This window comes from Zootoca vivipara, chromosome 9 (assembly GCF_963506605.1).
Source record: "Zootoca vivipara chromosome 9, rZooViv1.1, whole genome shotgun sequence".
In the NCBI taxonomy this organism is placed as follows: domain Eukaryota; kingdom Metazoa; phylum Chordata; class Lepidosauria; order Squamata; family Lacertidae; genus Zootoca; species Zootoca vivipara.
In genome coordinates this window covers 9,946,734-9,967,943 of record NC_083284.1, presented here as the reverse complement: position 1 = coordinate 9,967,943, position 21,210 = coordinate 9,946,734, and the positions used below count along the sequence as shown (strand labels likewise).

At 43.7% G+C, this 21,210-nt stretch overlaps 2 protein-coding genes across 9 annotated transcripts in view; both read left to right on the top strand.

Moving 5' to 3' along the window:
* Window positions 1-1,592: 1,592 nt before the first annotated feature.
* UTP3 (UTP3 small subunit processome component) lies at window positions 1,593-5,098 on the top strand. The gene has a single exon (XM_035103127.2). The coding sequence runs from the start codon at window positions 1,932-1,934 to the stop codon at window positions 3,405-3,407; it is 1,476 nt and encodes a 491-aa protein (XP_034959018.2). The 5' UTR covers window positions 1,593-1,931; the 3' UTR covers window positions 3,408-5,098.
* Window positions 5,099-6,652: 1,554 nt separating this feature from the next.
* RUFY3 (RUN and FYVE domain containing 3) overlaps window positions 6,653-21,210 on the top strand; it is a 47,019-nt gene continuing 32,461 nt past the window's right edge. For 2 of the 8 annotated variants that reach the window (XM_060278365.1, XM_060278370.1), the window contains exon 1: window positions 13,560-14,307. In XM_060278365.1, the coding sequence (XP_060134348.1) occupies window positions 14,130-14,307 (178 nt within the window). In that variant the 5' untranslated portion in view covers window positions 13,560-14,129. Of the gene's footprint in view, window positions 7,130-13,557; window positions 14,308-16,221; window positions 20,769-21,210 lie in introns of those variants that run through there. The other 6 variants (XM_060278367.1, XM_060278368.1, XR_009558109.1 and 3 more) reach the window with 5 other exon arrangements.

Below are 21,210 nucleotides of genomic sequence, written 5' to 3'. Positions count from 1 at the left end.
TGGAAGTGCTTACTGAACTTACGAGAACTGTAGGTGGAAGGTGTCCTGTTAGACTGTTAGAAAAGGCACCCTGCCTTCTACTTTAACTCCTAAGGCCGTCCCTGCTGAGGCAGATACATGAATTATCTAGAAACAACAAAAAAGTTCATTTTCATACAAGCCAATTGTTTTTATTAATATGCAAATTAATTCGGATTTAATATATTACCAGCAGCACAAACCTGTGTAGGCCTACTCAGAAGTATATTCCATGTATAGACTTGTATAGGGTTGCAGACTTACTTTGCTTAAACTGATATATTTATTGATTCTGTTAATACAATGGCAGTCCTGAAGATGTAAAAATGTCAAGACTTGCCTTTCTGGATTAATCAAAGACCCACGAAGCCCAAGATTTTGTTTCTGATGGCAACTAGCCAGATTATTCTGGGGAAATTCACATGTGGTGGTCCATCTATTGATATTCCAATGTACGCTTCAGTAATTGGATGTACAGTGGCCAACATCCATCAATAAACCTACCTTCTATGGCAGGAGCTGCTAATGTGCGGTACCCTCCAGATGTTGTTGGACTCAAACTCCCACAATCCCTGACCATTAGCCATTCTGCCTGAGGCTGATGGGAGATGGAGTCCAACATTTGGAGGGCATCATGTTAACTGGTTCCACCCTAACATACACTCTATCCTTTGGAAAAGCTAAACGCTGGCATCTGTCTCCATCTTGTGGCAACAAAAATGATCTCACAACATGAGCAGAAACACCATTGCTTATTCTGAATCAGGTTTCATCCAGAGAACCCAAGTCCTAGCAGTGTGAGCAGGGAGAGAAGAACAATACTGTCATTTCACACTTTCCACCACTCCTTCTGTTGCTAAAGCTGGGTGACTGTGTGAAAGGCCTCAGGAAAAAATCCAGGAGGTTTGTTCTTTCTTTCTTTAAGGGAAGGGCCACTATAGCTCAGTGCCTTCCTTGTAAGCAGACAGCATCAGATATAGGGTGGTGTGGAGCAGACAGGGAGAATAACAACAATACTATTTAAATACAACCATTTAAAAAGCAACTCTACCAAAATGAAATATTGTGGGGGGAAAATAAATATTTAGGGGGAAGGGGCGCCCAATCTTGGTCTTGTTCAGGGAGCCATATTACCAAACTCCACCCCTGATGCAGCTGGTCCCAGGTTCAATCCCTGCAGGCATCTCCAGGTTGAGTTGCGAGACTGCTGCCTAGAAAGCCGCTGCCAGTCAGTGCAGACAACACTAACCCAGATGGACCAAAAGTCTGACTCAGCATAAAGCAGATTCCTAAGGAGAAATAGACATCTATCTGTCTATCGAGCTGAGTGAACAGTGCACTGCTATGAACTGACATCGATTAATCTTTATTTTGAACTTGTGTGGATGCTCGTTCTATTAAATGGAAGCAGCTGGAGAGGCTGAAATACACCCGCTTGGCAGTCCATTAAGCCGCACGCTTTACGTCGACCACGTGGTCCCCTAAGGTTCTCGCATGCGCACTTCATCGGCTACGGCGCTCATCCCCCATCACCTCTCTCTGATTCTTACCGAAACCAGAGCGCCCACAAGTGAGGCGGAAGGTATAAAGCATGGCACATCAACCGACCGGATGTAGAATTTACTCGCTTCCAGGCCGGAAGTAAAGGCCTCGAAAGCAAGGCCGCTGTACAGTTCGCAATCTACTGGAGACGCATAGATTAAGGACGGCAAGCGGCAGGTTTACGGCCGTCCGGTTATTGGGAGTTAGTTAGATGGCGACGGCTTCCCCGTTTCTTGTAAGCCGGAAGTGAAAGCCTGTTTCCGAGGCGCACCGACCCTCGACACGGAAGTAGTATCGTGCGTTGGCGGCCGCGCAGCAGCAATACCGCACGCTGGTTTGCCGACCGCCGATCCGTCCGCGCCGCCGGCAGCATGGGGAAGCCACGGCGGAGAATACCCGCGGGCCTGAGGGCCTCGCAGTCGCGGGAGGAAAAGATGGAGGAGCCGGAGCCGGGAGCCCCGATCGTCACGGAGGAGGCAGACGATTTCCACCAGCGGCGTCTGGAGGAGGCAGTGCTGGCGGCGCTGGGCAGCGAGGAGGAGGAGGAGGAGAAAGATGGCGAGGAGGAGGTCCTGGGACTAGAGCTCTCTGAGGAGAGTGAGACGGAGGAGGATGGAGGAGATGAGGGCGTGGACGACGACGAGGATGGAGGCGAAGGCGAGCCCCTGGATATGGACAGTGACCTGGAGGAGCAGCGGGGCGGCAGCGGAGACCCTGGCCTCCCCCATGAGTTCGCCTGGGGCCAACGGAAACAGCTCTATTACGGCACTGACTACGGCAAGGCTGCGGCTCGTTCCAAAGCAGCCAAGCAGAGCCAGGAGGAAGCCGAAGCTGAGGAGCTGGAGGAAGAGGAGGAGGCCCAAGCCATTCAAAAAAGGCTGGTGCAGAATCTGGGGGAGGATGACTATGGCCTGGACCTGATAGAGGCCTACGCTGCGGCAGCCGAAGAGCCAGGTCAAAAAGAGTCCGGGTCGAAAATTGCCAAGGACTTGCAGTCTCTTTCTAAAAAAGAGAAGTTGAAGCTATTGAAAAAGGAATCCCCGGAGTTGCTGGAGCTGATTCAGGACTTTGAAGCCAAGTTAACTGAGCTCAGAGATGAACTGGAGCCGCTCATGCAAATGGTAAAAGATGGGGTCATCTTAGAGGGAAAGGGCAGCCAGTATTTACAGACCAAATACCATCTTTATTTGAACTATTGCTGCAACATTAGTTTTTACTTGGTGCTGAAAGCAAAAAGGATTCCAGTCCATGGTCACCCCGTCATTGAAAGACTTGTAAGTTACAGAAATTTAATAAATGACTTGGCTACTGTGGACCAAAAACTGTCACCAGAGATTCATCTGCTGCTTAATGAATTCCATAGTAGTGACACTGGTGATGTGGAAGGTAGGAAGAAGCTTATGGTGCTTGCTGGAAAGCCTGTTAATAAAAACAAACCTAAACCTGTTAGTAAGCTTTCTAATGGTAATGATCCTGAAGAACCTACAGATGATTCAGATTTGGATGAGGAGGCTGCCCTTAATTATTATAAGGAGATGGAAGAAAAGATAAAGCTTAAGAAAAAGAGGAAACGGGGAGAAACAGAATGTGTGGAAGACCTGATTATGGAAGAGGAAGCAGGAGATCAAAAGAGAGGTGCAACATACCAGATTGTCAAGAATAAAGGCCTCACACCCAGAAGGAAAAAGATTGATCGTAACCCAAGAGTCAAGCACCGAGAGAAATTCAGGAGAGCCAAGATTCGTAGGAAGGGGCAGGTTCGTGAGGTCCGAAGAGAAGAACAAAGATACGGAGGCGAACTGTCTGGCATTCGTGCTGGAGTTAAGAAAAGTATTAAGCTTAAGTGATTATCTTTGTATAATTCTTTTTTTACTGGCTGAAGGCAGTGAATGTGAGCTCAATAAATGTTCATTTTTGGGGTAAATAAATGCAGTATGTATTTATTTTAAAATAAAGCAGCATTGTTCATAGTATGCAAAGTTGAGGGCAACTGCCTTTCCCAGTTGTTTCACTTGTCCAGCGGCTCATCTTTGTGGTCATCCTCAGTAACCAGGCACTATGTTTAAATGTTAATCCCAATCACTGCATTGAGAACATAGCTCAACAATCCTCTCACCTTCCACCACTTTTTCACCTGCTAGGTTGCATTTCTGTGCAAATTTGACTTTCAGTAACTACATTGAGCTCAGTGGGAATTCTCAGTTAATATGCCCAGGATTGAGTGCCAAATACTTTGGCCTGACCCAATAGGGCTCTCCTTAGTTCTTAAGGGATCTGAGGAATATTTCATTTACATTAAGTTATCTTGAGCATCCACTTAGGGCTAGGGCCGCTAGGCTGATGACGCTGATCAGATCCAATGCGAAAGTGGAGACGGTCCTGTATGTTATGGAAGATAAGAGCTTTGGCAGGTAAAGCTTCTAATGCAGAAGTTTTATTTAATTTGCTTCATTCAGACTCACAAAAACTTTATATATACCTTCTAAGTTACCTATGTGCTACATTAATACAGTATAAATATTTGAAGCCACAGCTTAGCATATGGTTTATTGGTAGCTGGGCTGAGTGAAACCAAAACCAACCACTTTTTGATTTTAAAATGTTAGCAGGTATGTTTAACATAATGACTAGAAACCATTCAGAAATGAACTGGTAGGGGATGCCTATAAGTTAATTTTTTTAAAGGGATATTAACCCTGCAGCATAGAGGCACATGCTGTTTTTAGTGGTGGGTACCAACATTGGAATTAAAATTGTGAGGGTTTTTTTTGGGGGGGGGAGTTTAAGGCCACAGAAAATAGTGATTGGAAGTTACTTTGCAGAAAAGCTGATATTTGTTGCAGGTGGGGAGAGGTCACTTTTTTTGTAGAGCAAGCCATGATTTTGAGATGTGGTTTTAAGGACTGACAAGTGGGACGAACTCTTGCAATGTAGAGTGCTTTTTTGCTGCTGTAGTCACAGCCATGCTCTTTTCACAAAACTTCATGATATTCCGTCTACCTTCCTCTCTACATCCTGTGCCCCCAAACAGCACAGTAGTCAGTAATCATGGTTGGTCCTCAGTAGGCTGTTTTTGCACGCCCCTTTAGTCCCCCCCCCAATAATACAGTATTGCACTTTTGAATTAGCATTCCCCCAACCCTATTGGACGGTGTCTTTGGTTTGATGCTCATGCTAGGGCAACAGAAATAAGAGTGAACCATGGTGTTTATTTGAAAAGTTTGTAAATCCTCTGTAATGTTTGAGAGATCACTTTGTAAAGGGAATAAAGTGGTGAAGTGGAAGGTGAGGGTTAGCTTTTTAAACGGGCTGCAGTTATGAGTTTTTATCTTCTACAGGAAAAGTGCCCCTGTGCAGAAATTAGCAAACAGACCATGTTTCGATCATTTGAGGTAAGCAAATATAGACATTCTGTGTGCATATATGGGGAGAGGCCATGCTTCACGATGGTTTCTCAATATGCTTGCAGTAAAAGCCAAGCAAGTGTGTTTGATTAAGGAACCCTAGGTTTGTATTTCTGCCTAGCCTTAAATGGGTGATGGGGGGCAGTCAAGGGGTGGAGTGGGGAAAGGGAACAATACTTTGATCTTTTGGGAGTAATAATAACTGCAATATCAAGTGATTATTTGGCCTTGTGAATAGGCTACCACAAACACCGTTACCGATTTTTTATATCAAAATAATGTATGATGCTCCTTTCAAAATCAGACATTTTAGCCTCTCTTGCTTGGTGTATCTACACTGACTGACAATGGCTGGTTAAGAGGTTCAAGCAGGAACCTTTCTGAGCTCTGCCTGGAAATGCCAAGGATTGACCCTCACAGAGCGATCTTGGGCCACTCGACTCTCAGCCTAACCTACCTATCAGGGTTGTTGTGAGGATAAAATGAGGAGGAAGAAAACCATGTACTGTGCCACCTTCAGCTCCTTGGAGGAAAGGTGGGATATAGAAGAAATACAGTATTAATAATAAACCCGAGACCTGCAAGCAAAGCATGGTATCTACTACTTACCACATCAAATGCAGTATTTTTAAGAGAGGAGAGAGAAATCAAGTAAGGTTAATGTGTCACCCAGCCTTTACTAAGCACACAAAAGCAAATTAAACCTGCAAGGTGTGACATCTGTACAAATTTCCTTTCTAATTGCATCTGGTATGAAAAAAGGCTCAGCTAGAGTATAAACTGACATAGTGCATTCTCCTCAAGGGTTTTAAACCCTAAATGGTAATGGTAACATGTAAATTACCGGTACTTTTTTTGTGTGGTGGGGAAATGGGTGAGGGGAAATACTGTACAGTAGTTCATTTAGTTTAAGGAACTAACTACTGGTGGATTCGGGATGGGAACTACTCTCAAGTGTCCATTCCCTGGCAGGAAGCAGGCAAGAATGAAGCCCACAGTGAACTTTAAGAAGGAATGAAAAAACTTTATAATTTACTTAGGAGAACACTGTAAACAACTGAAAACTTTGGCAGGATTTGAGTAGCGCTTGTAATAAAAAGGAAGGTAAAAATGGACTATTGAAAGAAAAATAAATTACATGATGGCAGCTGGAAAAGTTTTGATAATGGAAACCATGGAGGGGTGTTGGGAAGTCTTAAGGATTCAGGGAGTCCTAAATGGGGATGATGCTGATTGATGTTTGAATTCAAATGTAGAATGTCAAATTGAATTTATATATACCTCACAGTGGCAAAAACTGATCAGCAAAGTGGTCTCTTCCCACACAGCCAGCCAAAGGACACACGTGCCATAGTATTTCAGAGGCGGGAAGGGCACGAACTGACCCCAAAGGGGTCGCCCTTCCCAGGGGGCAAGAACTGTGTCCACTCCTGAGGCAGAAAGGGTCGAAACGGACCCACCCCACCCCCCAAAGGGGTCAGAATTGACCCCTACCGAAGTGGCCCCTCCTCTGAGGGAGAAAGGTGGGGGCAAGAACCGAACCGTCCCCTCCCCCACCACCACAAAGCGGCGGGGAATCGCAAGAGCGGAGCCCACAGCGGCCGTGAGGGGAGAAGAGCGAGGCAAAGCGGGGGCGGAGCTCCGCGCGAGGCCGGGACGGCCCATCTCTCAACCTCCGGTCGGCCTGGGCCCAGTCAGGGCTTAGGAAGGGGGCTGGTCTACGCAGGAGAAGGAGGCGCCGCCGCCGCCGCTTTCTTTCGCCCGCCCTGTGGAAAAAAGTTGCCCGCTCACTCTCGCCGCCGTCCAGGAGGAAGAAGAAGCGAGAGAAAAAAGAGGGAGCCGCCGCCGCCACCACCCTCAGCCTCTCGGGAGTATGGAGGGAGCGGGGAAGAGAGAGGCGGGCGACGGCGAGGGGGAAGCGGAGCGGGAGGAGGAGGAAGGAGAAGAAGGCAAAGGCGCCGCCACGGAGGAAGAAGAAGAGGCGCCCCCCGACTCGCCCCCTTTCTTCCTCCTCTACCCGGGCCGTGGAGGCGCCGCCGCGCCGGGTTTGCAGCCCCAGAGCGCCTGGAGAGCCGCCCCGCCGGGCCCTTGCGGGGTCCCCTTGCCCGTCCTGCTCAGCTACATTGGGCCCGAGACCGGGCAGCAGCACCGAGCCGGCGGCGCCCGTGAGTAGTAGGCACGCCGCTCCTCCCTTCCTGTCTCCCGGCAGAAGCTGCTGCTGCTTCCCTGGTTTCTCTTCTCTCTCCCCGAACCGCGCCCTGTGTATCCGCACATGTTGTGCTCGGCTGTCATCCGCCCCCCAACGTTGTGTAATGTTACGGGCAACTCTTGTCCCAGGGAGGGAGGGGAAGCCTCCTCCCTTCGCTTTCCTTCTTTTTTTATTTATTTAGAGGGGTGGGCTCCTTCTCCGACACCCCACCCCACCCCACCAATAAGGTCCTAGGGGTTGTAAAGCAAGCCAGACCATTTAGCACCGACCCCATTCATTCCAGCAGCTGACCATCACCCACTCACCATAGCTGCCAAGTTATCCCTTTTTTTAAGGGAAATTCCCTTATGCTGAATAGGCTTCCTCGTGAGAAAAGGGAAAACTTGGCAACTATGCCACTCACTCCAAGTTCTGCGAAAAACATCATCATCACCATCATTATTATTACTGCCCTCCACCCATAGATATCAGGGCGGCTGACAGCATGAAACTACTAAGCGCATGCTAAAAACTAGAACAAAGGCAAACCAAACCAAGCCAGCAACCCTCCCTCTCCCTTATTTATGAAACAAGTCTGTTAATCGCCTATCCGACTAACAAAATAAAGCACTGGAGGTTATTGAGATCGAAGCAAGCTAAAAAACATTGCAGGGGGTTGAGCTAGATGACCCTAAGGGTCCCAATTCTACGTTTCCCCCCCTGAAAATACACACGACAAGACCCAGCTATGATCCCTCTGCAGTCCTCGCCCCAAGCAACTCTGTGTGAGACTTGCTCCCCAGAAAGTGTGCCTTGTCTTGCTAGCTGTGGTTTCTCAGTCTCTCCCCAGCCCACCCCCCATCAATTCATATTCCTTTCTCCCTAATCTCCAATATTACATTTTTTTTCCTGGCTGAGACGTTAAAACAGAAAGCCCTCATTCCCAGCTGTGTTTCTTGCTGCAGTCCTACTGTCTACTCAGAAGTAAGGTCCTATTTGATTCAGCAGGGCTTACTCTCAGGTAGGTGCAGTTAGGGCTGCAGCCTTAGTGACCCAAGTTTTGGGTCCTTTATAGGTTCAGGATATCACTGCTTTACACCACCCCACCCCCACCCTACAATATTTGAAAACATCAGCTTTGTACTTAAACACAAATTGGCTGGGAACTTCATTCTCTGTGTCTTTATTAATTTATTTAAAGAACAACAAACTGGTGATTGCTTTAACATTTTGATATGTGGTGATTTGAATCATGAGGATGAATTAGAAGAAATGCTGAGTTTTGAATGAGTCTTGCTTTGGAATTGAGGACTTTATTAGATTTTCTTCTGCCTTAACTCTGGAACTTCTGATGAAATGATAAGGGGGGATTTCTTTCTCCTTCCATAGTGCCATTTCTCTTTTCAATAGGTATAGCAGCATTGGGGTGAGAAGATTTTGAGCGAATGAAAGAGTCAAGCTAATTGTTTTAAGTGTTAGTAACTGCATTGTGTTAAGATTCTAGCAGCCTTGGGTGTTCAAGAGTTTTGTCTATTAAACTGATCATCATTATCACTACTGTAATAATGATTTATATCGCACTTGATGCTTTAGAATTTTGCAAGCAAAAAAGAAAGAAAGATTGTTGCCCCCAAGGAATTTGCAGCCAGTCCTGGCATAACATTCTGTTCTCCTGTTAAGTAATAATAATATAGCAAGAAGAGCATTGCTCAAATGTGGAAGTTGGATGTGTTTCCTGCACATGGAGGCTTCCAACACTGTGGTGCTGGTGGCTCCCTAATGTAAGAAAGGGATATTTGGGTATGTCTCCTAGGTGAAATGTTTCAGGTTTCTGAATTGTACTCTTGCAGTTTTAAAGCTGTTTATAAGAATAAAGCATGGAAGTGTGGGGCACTATTAGAATGTGTGTAAAAATGGATTGACAGAACTGGGAAGATTGTTCCCCCCCCCCCAAAAAAATGTATACCCTGCCCCCTTGTGGTCTATCATCCTCATAATTGCTTACTTGTGTAAAAATACAAACAAAAAATACAAAACAAATAATAGCACAGCACGTGATGTAAGCTCCAATTTAAAAAAACCTCATAGTGGCTTAAATGTTAAAAAGTTTGCAATATTCACCTGGGGAAATAGGAAGTTCTTTGCCATGTGTCCATGAAATGTTGGGAGGGCATTTCACAGGTTGGATACCAACACCAAAAGGGCAGGCAGGCACTTACTTTTTTTTTGAAACGCATGAACTAATACACAGTTCACATCAGTGACACATTGTTAATACCACATTTTTAATAGATACAAGAAAAGATTGTCCAGCAGATATATAGGCCCTAAGCCATGCAAACCTTTAAATGTGAACATCTGCTTTTTTAATTGAGCCTGAAAGCAGACCGAATAATCAGTGATCCCAGTGTTGAAGAAGAATGTTTGACTGTGATGCCGAGGTACCAGTTTAACCTGCCTGGTGTGATATACACTGGATTGTTTAGAAATTACTGAAGAGTTAGTGATGTGTCAATCTAATGAACCAAACCTTTGTGAGTTAGGCATTTGTGTTTTTTTTAAGCAGAGGAGGAAACTTTGGCAGAGAGCTTATTTTCTCTGGCTGAGGCTATAGAGAGAGGCAGTAGTGACCTAGACCCTAGTAGCACTTAGGTGATTTCCCTTTCTGCTAGGAATAGCATTGGGATAATGTGAATTGGGGTTCTTTTAAGGTCCTTTTATCACCCTTTGATGATAGCCTATCGTTCCATGATCACCTACCATCTTGTGCTTTTAAATACTTTTTAAAAATCTGTCACAAAATTGAACTTAGCATCTGTGTTGGATAATAAGGGGGCAATGTTGCACTGCATAAAACACCTTTATAAAGTGCCCCTAGCACTAGGGGGAATATACATCCAACAGAAGAGTAGAATTAAAAGAGAGAGGGAGGAGAGGTTCAGGTTTTCTCTGTATTCCCAAACCTGTATATATTAGGTCCACAGCCCAGTCCTACACACATATACTTTGAAGCAAGATCCAACAACTTTCAAATAGTTTGTTTAGGAGTACAATGCAAATCTCTGCATATGCACTACAGACTTAAAAGTTTTTTTGTCAGTTCAAATTGAAGCAGATTTGGCGGGGGGGGGGGTTGAATCAAAACTCAATATTTCATAAGGAACAGCAGATTAGGTATGGCTAATGTGTGTACATATACCACTTCCCAAACCAGCAGTGAGAGTGCACTTGATGCAGAGTAAACAGGAATGTGTACACAGCCTTATAATTTGCCTACAAGACCATACTGTCAATGTAGCTTATTTTTCCCTGTTGGTGTTTCTGGAATCATAAAATCATTGAATGCGTGGTATGGTTGAGTTTTCAGCTCAAAGTTTACCCTTCTCTTCCCTTGGCTTATTCAGTGTCATCAGTTGCTATGTTGTAACTGTGTGGCTGGTGACGGGTGCTGCACTTGTCTTGAAGTTGACATTTAGCAATGCAGTAAAAAGTTATATTTTTGACTTGGGTTTAGCATGGGTCGAACACACAGGAAAGTTCAAGCACCCATATCAACTTATAGCAGTGTGTGGTATTACAAGGCTCTTTTATAAGGAAACTTCCATCATTGCTGGCAGTTTTTTTTTCTTTTTAGTGAAGACATTTCAGGCTACTTTTATTATTAGACAGCCTCCTTGCAGACACCTTGGTAGTACACGAGAGCCCCTGCTATGGTTGCAGCTAGGCAGTGCTCAGGCGGAGGTGAGACCTGGCATCCCTGTGTTGGGGCTGTACATGTAGGTGCTGGGAAGTGTGTGTTTATTTTGATTCCAAAAAGAGCTGTTATGGTTGTACAAGTGGTAGCTGTTGGGTGTGTTTCCCTCACATAAAGGCACTTGTTATCACAAATGACACTTCTTTGTGAGTTTTTTGTCTAGTTGTGACCCTCATGGCTCTGAGCAGTGTGGGAGATAATTTTCTTTTCTAGTAGTATGTCTCTAAGATTCTGCTTATCTCAAGGCTTACCTCCCGATCAGTTCCTATTCTTGTAATGTATCCACGAGGACTGTTTTCATTTGATCTTCCAGTTCAAGTAGCTCTTGCTGGGTTAACCAGTGATTTTGTGTATACGCTATTCCTAAAATAAAAGAGATTCTTACCTGTTTGATTTAATTTTGTTTTCTATAAATGTCTCCTATTCTCAGTTGCTTCTCTCTTGATGTAGGGAATAACCTTCTGGACTTCTAATTTCCTGTGGCTTACAATTTCCCAAGGAGCTGATTGGCACTTTCTATAGCATTGTAGGTACTGTACTGCTGAAATTGGAGTAAGCTTTCAGACTGTGACAGTAGCAAAGCATGCACAGGTGGCCACTGTGTTTCTGTATGTACTTTCTATGATATGTTAGCCATAATTTGGTCAGCAACCTCATGGTAGTGCTATGGCCTTTGAATTTGTATCCATCTGAGAGTTTGCATTCACACTACTCTTAATGTGGCAATTTCAATCTATGCAGTATGGTATTTTGGCACAGTTCTGTGAATACTGTATAACATTTCTCCTGCAATAGGAGCGGGACAGTTTTACTGTAATAATTGTTTTAATGCAAACTTGAATGGTATTGCCTTATTCAAACTTGGTTTATGGGTCTTAGACTTTCTACTGTCTCATATCCTTTATCTGTTGCTTGTGTATAGAATTTTATGCACAGTCTTAAATATTTGTTCTTTGTGCATTTTGTTTTTTGGCAGAGCAATTCTTACATTTAGAGCCATCTGAAAGTTCATTTATGTAAAATGTTCACAATTCTCCCCAGTTTTTTTTAATCTGATAAGTAGAAAGGTAAAGGGACCCCTGACCATTAGGTCCAGTCGCGGATGACTCTGGGGTTGCGGCGCTCATCTCGCTTTACTGGCCGAGGGAGCCGGCATACATTATTATTATTATTATTATTATTATTATTATTTATTTATTTATTTATTTATTTATTTTTTATTCATACTCCGCCCATCTGGCTGGGTTTCCCCGGCCACTCTGGGCGGCTTCCAACAAATATAAAAATACATTAAAATATCACAGATTAAAAACTTCCCTAAACAGGGCTGCCTTTAGGTGTTTTCTAAATGTCAGGTAGTTGTTCATCTCCCTGACCTCCAATGGAAGGGCGTTCCACAGGGCGGGCGCCACTACCGAGAAAGCCCTCTGCCTGGTTCCCTGTAGCTTTGCTTCTCGCAGTGAGGGAACCGCCAGAAGGCCCTCGGCTCTGGATCTCAGTGTCCGGGCTGAACAATGGGGGTGGAGACGCTCCTTCAGGTATACTGGACCGAGGCCGTTTAGGGCTTTAAAGGTCAGCACCAACACTTTGAATTGTGCTCGGAAACATACATAAGTATATGGTTCATTTATTCACTCTTTACAGCAAATTCTTACTGAAGATTTTAAACAAGAGCCAGGACTGAGACATGATTGATACAGTACTGCTTTCCTGTAATATATGGATGTAACTTCATATTCTTCTCAGTATGGAGTACGTTTTGGTCATTAGATACACACCCAATAGTAATTCCCTCTTGGACTCGTGTCTCAAGCTTTCTCAATAGCACTAGGTTTAAAGATACACTCAAGTCTAGGCATCACATGATAGCCATAAGTAAAACAGATGGGGCTTGTGTCCAAGAACTGAAAAAGTGTCCCTCTTCACTTATCAGTCTGGTGAGAAATTGTGAGGTTAATGAATAAATTAGAAACCTGTACATATTGGGTTACAGATTGGAAAGATAGCTTCGCTGAAGGGTGACTATGATCTTCTATAGAGATTTTGGGCATGCATTGACCTTGCAATTCTTCTGGTGTATTTACCAGACCTTATCAATAGAATACAGCTTTGTAAATAAGCAGTGCTCCAGCAGCCATCTGCATTTTGATGCTGGCTGTGGAAAAGGGAACTTCTGTCCCCTGGCAGCCTGCTTGATCTCTATGCTTCATGCAGAAGAGGGATGCAGTGCTCTGTACTTTTCCACCAGTCCTCCCCCCTGCCCCCGACATGCAGTTCTTTGTTGCCTATGGCTAGCAGGAGAGTGGTTAAATCCAAAGCTAATAAAATATATTGTCATCTTTGTTCTTCCAGCATTAATGTTCTTATTGGAAACCGACACACTTTCCAAGAAGTTATAGCGTTTAACGTATTTGCTAAGAATCAGCTTGTGCTTAATTTTTGTTGCAGTCCCATGACCCCAACTATGCGATTCTTACTTCTGACTGCTAATGGGCATGTTTTACGTCTCTTTGTACCGTGAGACAGGCTGAGGAGAAAAGCATGCATTGTGTTATGTCTGTGATCACAGATTGACTAGCACAGTCTGAAAGGAGGCTGTGGATGCTGAGAGCAAGATCAACTTCATTGCTCTTCCTGCAGCAGCAGCAGCATCTATAAAGCATCCTGGGAATTGCCTGCTCTACGTTCAGTGCAAGCTGGTCACATGAGTCTGAATTTTCAGTTCAGTTCATTAGTCAGCCATTTTGGTCAACACCCTGCTTACTGCGCACAACCAATCCTATTATCACTCTGTATCTTGGCTTGCCTGGAGGGGTGAGAGAGCAAGAGAGCCTCTTCGATTTCTGCAATTCTGGATGTGTTTTTTCCAATGCATTTTACCATTTTGGATTTTTTTTTAAAGCATCTTTAGGAAATAGTAAACAGAGCTTCTCCTACCCTCTGAAGGCCAAATTTGCTGTGGTCATTTACCAGTACGTTGCTCATAGTCAAACTGAAGAAAAGAGTGTGTCTTGCGGAAGAAAACAGAGGAAGAGACCACAGCGGAGAAAAGGCATCTTTTCTTCCCTTTGCACTGTGCCTTGCCTTTCTCAGACTTGTGCAGATGCGTGATTTTTCAGCAGCTCTTTTTTGACTTAGCAAGGTACCCCCCCCATCATCAGAAATCCTCCCCCCCTTTTTTTGGCTATATATTTTATTTTATTGTTGTACCAGCTGAGTCATCATGTCTGCTCTGACGCCTCAAAGTGATATGCCAACCCCCACCACAGACAAGATCACACAAGCTGCCATGGAGACCATCTATCTTTGCAAATTCCGAGTGTCCATGGATGGAGAATGGCTCTGTTTGCGAGAGCTGGATGACATCTCTCTTACGCCCGACCCTGAACCTACCCATGAAGGTATGGTTGCGTTTTCTATGTAGGGAGGCCTGCAGGACTTGTTTTGGGTTAAAGAGGCTGGGAAGGAGGGTGCTGGTCTTCACCACCCCGTAACTTTATGCAGGAATATGGGAAACTTAACATATTTTAATCGCTTCATTGCAGTATAACCTAATTTGATACAGATTTCCAAAACAGCTGCTGGACTTCTGTTTTTAAGATGACTCACCTGCATCCTAAACAACTCCTGTGCTTATTTGAATTTCTTTGCTTTTCTTAGACCCCACCCCTAGCAACCAAGATATATCTCTGTGAGATGAAGTTGTGTATTTATGTGCAACACTTCAAATAAAGAAACCTTGATGTTTCAATAGTAGCATTTTGATCTGTGTTGTCTTCTTTAAATCTTGCTTTTGAAAAAGCTTTTGTTTTATAAGTGGAGCTGAATGTAGATTAGAATATTATATTTATGAGGTTGGGAAACTCCCATGTACTTTCAAAGCTAGATATTGTAGCAGGTGACTCTTTCAAAAATCACAAAGTATATTTACATGGACTTACTGTGATTTATAGTGTTCTAAAGTCAGGATGACATAGGCAGAAAATACAGTTTATTTGGGAATTAAAAATGATACCTCATGGCAGTCTATTTTGTAAGAAGGGCAATTTAGATGGTAGGAGATGCTAGTGGAATTAGGAAATTGAATAATGTAAAGGTTTGTCCTTCAACTCCCCTACTTCAAGAACTTCTCTTCATTTGAAACAGTCAGGCAGCTGGAGCTGGCAGATATAGCTATGTCTCTTAAAACCCAGTTGGTTGCTCATTGGAATCCTGCTTTGATGGTTGCTGTGAACTAAGAGAGCACAGCCCGTTTTGTAGCATCATGCCCCAGTTTAGTCATGTCTGCAAAACCTGTACCGCTTGGCATTGTCACTGTCAACAGCCTTCTACCACACTGAGTTTGTTTCAATGCGAGAGTTGTTTTTCATTTTGAAGTGTACAAAACTAACCAAGGCTGGCTCCCAAGCATTTTAGCTGGGAGACTTGCCAGTGCATATTTCCCCCCTTTGTTCACATGCTGGTTCCCATCTCTGACCCGGAAATAAAACAGAGCTTCTTTGTGCTGCATTGTCTTCATAACCCACCGCCAGCAGCTTGTGGAAATATTTAAAGGCTTCTATTACTCATCAGCTGGTTCTAGCCCACCCTGTGGGAATTGGTAGCAATAAGTAGCAGGTTTAAAGTGGCAGCAATTCAGAATCAAAACAAGCATCCTTTTTATCATATCTTGGTATATGGACAGTACTATTGTCAGTACATCATGTGGAATAAAACAAGCAGTTGATATGGCAAGCATCAAATGACTTCAAAGTCCTGATTAAAAGGATGCAACCACAGACTCCTATGGTTTGTAGTCTGTGAAATGAGCAAATAATGAGGTGCTTACATTTGAGGAAATTACTTGGAAATAACAACTTTAGCATTGCTGGATTATGTAAACAGGCTTAGCATGAATTAGAAGTGTCCACATACTTCTTGTCTTGCTGTGCTTACTACAGGAGAGTCTTGGTGTTGATTGGGTAGAACATGTCTTCATTCTCTGAGGGTTTTCCTACTTTCTTTTGATATTACTACTTATGCTGTGATAGACTCTGCTACAAATGTAGGGCAAGCTATCCAAGTATGGCAAATGAGATTTTACACCATCACTTGGAAAAAAAATACCGACCTTTTTTTGCAATTTTCTCACCCTATTTCCTCATCTAAGTAGATCAATAGTAAGTCCAAGTCTCTGATAAAATACTTACAGACTTAATATGATTTATTGTGATGTAGGTGTCTTGACCTTAGGGAACACACACACACACAGACACACGTACACACACACGTACACACACACACACACACACACACACGTACACACACACACACACACACATACCATCAGTGGCATTTCCCCCATTAGTTACAAAATCTTGTTCCATCTAAGATTACCACTACTGATAATCAAACTATTTCTTTAATGGAATTATGGCCAGTATTAGTTGTAATTGTTTGCATTCCAGTTTTATGTGAGCACCTTTGTTCATTGACATTATTTCCCATACAGCACAGTAGTTAAAATTTCTGCTCATGATAGCAGTTTTGGTACTGACTAGTTAGTCCAAAACTACCGGTAATCTAAAATAAGTGCAAGAAGTGTATCAAAAATACTCTTCAGATTTTTACAGCTTGCCCCAGCTTGGTGCTCTCCAGATGTTTTGGACTATCAATTCCAGCCAGCGTGGCTAATGGTAAGGATTGATAGGAATTGTAGTCAAAACCTCCTGGAGGGCACCAGGTTGGGCAAGGCTGCCTCAAATCATTGCATTTTGATAATGTTTTTGGGACTGCATGAGGCTGTAGCTCATTGGTAGAGCATCTGCCTTGAATGCAGAAGGTCCCAGGTTCAATCCCCAGCAAGTCCAGGAAGGGTTGGGAGAGAATCCTGCCTGAAACCTGAATAGCTTCTGTCAGTGTAGACAATACTGAGCTAGATGGTCTGACTCAGTTTAAGGCAGCTTCCTACTTTACCATAATTATTAAGAGTTTCAAGATTTTAAAGCATAGTGGTGTCTATTTTAGAAGTACTCTCAAATGATGGTGCAAATTTGTAAGATGCAACTGTCTAAAGCAGGCATCCCCAAACTGCGGCCCTCCAGATGTTTTGGCCTACAACTCCCATGATCCCTAGCTAACAGGACCAGTGGTCGGGGAAAATGGGAATTGTAGTGCAAAACATCTGGAGGGCTGAAGTTTGGTGATGCCTGGTCTAAAGAGAAACCTGGAGCCACTTTGGATTTTCCCTATTCATACCTCAAGCAGAGAGGAATTTTCATAGCATTTAACGCAGAAAGACCTTCTCTGGAATAGCCTCTGAACAGCGCTAGAATTCTCTTAAGAGATTATGTGAAACTGCTTTAAAGACAAGAAATATATTGTTAGAATCAGGGAGGGAGAGCTCTTGCCTTCAGGACTTGCTTGAGGGCTTCCCTGGTTGAAAACAGGATGCTGGACTAGACGGGCATATGGTCTGATCCAGAAGGGCTCTTCCTGTGATTTTCTTGCCATATTTCCAAACTAGGGTCCAACAGTTAACACTGGTATCATTTGAGATGTGTCACACAAAGGCAGCCGGAAGAAAAGTGTGCAAGAGACAAGGGGTGCAGGTTTGAGGATCAAAGTTCCTCTCTCAGCATCGCTTCCTATGGACTGATGAAAGTAAGATGAAACTGTTCAACGTTCTAGCAGAGGTCATCTCAAGATATAGCTGCGACAAGTTTTCTGATGATAATGTTCGATATAAAATACCAGCCATTTTGACATGGGCAGTGTGGCTGCACGTAGCCATGAAGAAATGGACTTGAGGGGAAATCATCTGCATGTGAGTTGCTGCTCCTGCTGCTGAGGCTAAACAAGAAATCTGATAAGGACTGTTTGGTTCTGATGTTGTAGCCATCACCATTTCATGCTTTCCACAGATTCCCACTGAGCAGGGTGCAATGTGGTTAAGTGAGGGCAAGCACAATGGAGCACATACTACCTTGTCACCATACCAGCATACCAACATGTGCCTAAAAAGCGACATGTATTTGTATGAATGTAAAGAACCAAGCAGTTATGTTTTCATGGAACAATAAAAAGCACAGTAAATGGTTTGCCTCCCTTTGCATGATGAAAACCTACAAAACCATCCAATGCTATTTGGTGCTGAATCCTGCAAGTAGTTTATTGTAGGAGGGTGAAAGTATAGGGCTCTGGTGGCAGCACTTTGCCTAATACCGACACCCTGAGCTGAAGGACCTTTTGTGGAATAGTGACGTTAAAAGAATGAGTTATGAGCTCGAAAAGCTATGTGCAGATCTTACTTCAGCCAGGAGTTCACTAGGTGACTAAGTAAACCCAGGGCTATTTGATGGGCGAAACACTGATTATTTGGGTCCACCTCAACCTGAGCTCAGGCCTGGTTTTGGGACTGAATCAGCCTTGGTTACCCTGCCCCATTATCAAGAGAGGTACAGAGGAGTGTGAACCTGTGAATCTCTGTTTTGGAGTATAGTGCCATCAGTACACTGATGAGAGACAGTTCTTTCTCTCCATAGCATCTGAAGTGGCTGTGCAAGCCCTGGACCACCTAAATACAATGGTGGAGTGGATGAGGGCCAATAAACTCTGTTTGAATCCTGGGAAGATGGAGGCTTTGTGGATAGGTCATTCATGTTTCTGGAAGGCTGGGCACTTTCCTGTTCAGAATGGGCTTGGAGTCCCTCTAAAGGTGTACTCCTGGATTCACCTTTATCATTTTAGTTCCCAATAACTTCTTTTGTTAGGGATGCCTTTTATCAGCTTTATTTGGTATGCCAGCTATGTTTTTATCTGGATCGGGATTGCCTAACAATGTAGTCCATGTATTGGTAACCTTGAGACAGGATTACTGCAAGGCACTCTATGTGGGGTTGCCCATGGGCCTGGTCTGCCAGGTCTAGCTGGTGCAGAATTCAAGAATTATACTGCTGATGGGGGCAGACAGTCAACAGCATGTAACACCTCTGCTAAAACATCTGCACTGGCTGCCAGTATACTGTCAGTTCAAGTCTCTTGTGCTAATATACAAAGCCTGAACAATTTGGGTCCAGAATAGCTGAAGGTTCACCTTAGCTCTTATATCCAGCTTTGATCACTGAGATCATCCGCAGGAGCACTGTTAATTGACCCTTGCATTATAGAGGTCTGACTGACTTAAACTAGAAGTTGGGCACTTAGTGTCCCTGGTCCAATGCTGCGGAGTACTTTTCTATCAGATATTCGACAAGGAGTTCAACCTTTTATGGCTGCAGAAATATTCTTGGAAGTGTGTGGACAGTGCCTGGTGAATTTTGAAAGCCAGAGGAGTTACGTGGGGTCACGAAGAGTCGGACACGACTAAACGACTAAACAACAACAACAAGAGGAGTTAATGAATAATATTTTTAGTGTTCAAATGGCAAAGTCTCATGTAGTTCCTAGTCCCGCTACATAGCTAGCAAAAACAAGAGTAAGAAATGCAAGTTAAGGGGTAAGAAATAAAGAACGTTTATGACTTGCTGAATTTAGTTTTGATTGCATAATTTAAGTGACCTTGTTCAGATTTATTTGTATTTAATTTTTTACACAGTATACATCTAGCCCTGGGCAACTTGCTGCCTCTGAGTCTCAATATCCTCCCTCATTTGTAGGATGGAGGCAGCACTTTCCTTAATTTCTCAAAGTGCTGTGCAAATACATTTTGTTGCATCCCAGGATAAGTGAACTTAAGGGAGTTCATGGAAGGGTAAAGGTAAAGGGAACCCTGATCCTTAGGTCTAGTCGTGACCGACTCTGGGGTTGCGGCGCTCATCTTGCGTTATTGGCCGAGGGAGCCGGCGTACAGCTCCCTTTTGAACTGCTAGGTTGGCAGGAGCTGGGACCGAGCAACGGCAGCTCACCTCGTCACAGGGATTCGAACCGCCGACCTTCTGATCAGCAAGCCCTAAGCGCCCACAGCGCCACCTGCGTCCCATGGAAGGATAGTTTCCGGCAAACACTGCATCCTCTAAAAGCTTATTTGGAGAGCTGGGGTGGCTGTGCAATGTGGTGTGGTGTGCAGGAGGTCTCTAGGGGAGCGGGGCCCCTTCCTTCCTTCTTTTCCCCAGGCAGCCATCCTAACCCATTCCACATTGCTCAATAGGGCACCCTAACCCTCTGGAGATGCTTTTTGGGGGGTTGCCAGTGGCTACAGGGGATGGCAAACTTTTCTTCTGTCAATTTCCCTAAATTAAGCCACCTTAGGATCCACATACAGATGTTGTTGTAGCAGATGCTGTTGTGAAACAAGTCTTTCCAGTGCAAAAAATGAAAGATAAGAGCAGGTTTCTTCTGAGTTCTAGTGTATGTGAGCACAAGATAATACACACACACACACAAATAAAATGTTGAGGAACAGTGTCTATTAATATATGTATTTACATTAAAATACAAAAATACTACTGCTACTAATAATATGCAACATACAAAGGGTTTTAAAAGAATACAACTAAATATATATTAAGATACAAATGGTTAAGCATACCTCCAGAATTATGACCACCTTTGTAGTTCGTGTTACTATGTTTAATGGGCTTGCAGAATATAAAAAAACAAAGTAGGACATCAATTCTGACATATGGGGGTGTTTTGTGTGTTGACTTATTAGGATCACTTTAAAATGTTTGCTGTTTTCATACTCGAGTTTCTCTGCTACTCACAAGTTAATACAGGAGAGCACATGATTATACCGGTAGCTCTCTTGTGGGAAGGAAGCCACAATGGGTGTGTCATTTGCTTGCTCCAGTGTTTTACTGAAGCTCTCTGCCTGTACTAGGAAGCAATGCTTTCACTCAGGTTTACGGCTCTGCCTTTAGGCCTTTACGTAGGGAAAGAAAATGTAAGTATGGACCTAGAATAATAATTGATTTTAGAATTGGTTCCTGTTTGACAAGATACGGTACTGAAATGATTGTGCGTGTGAGGCAAGCTGCGTCCTTTGTTTTCTCAGAACATTTCTCTCCCTGCCCCCACTTACCTAACAACTCTGCTGAAGTCCAGCGCGCAGTGGTTAAATTTATTTATTTTTAATGGAAGGGGTGCTATTTGTGCATTGCTAGAGTGCTGAACGTGGTACTACCAATAAATTTGGCTGTATTTAAGTGCAAGCAATATCTTAACATTTGTTTTAACCTGGTGCCTTTTCCCTACTTGGTTTAAAACAAGGGAACAGATTTATTGCTTTTATTTGGAGGGATTTATTTCTGAGGTGGTTCTGAAAAATACCATACAACTTCTTGGGTAGATTTTAATACCTAGTCAGGCAGGTTATAAATCCAGTT

Bases quoted from the DNA above. Each gene is read 5' to 3' on its own strand.
- UTP3 (XM_035103127.2), top strand. From the start codon at position 1,932: ATGGGGAAGCCACGGCGGAGAATACCCGCGGGCCTGAGGGCCTCGCAG.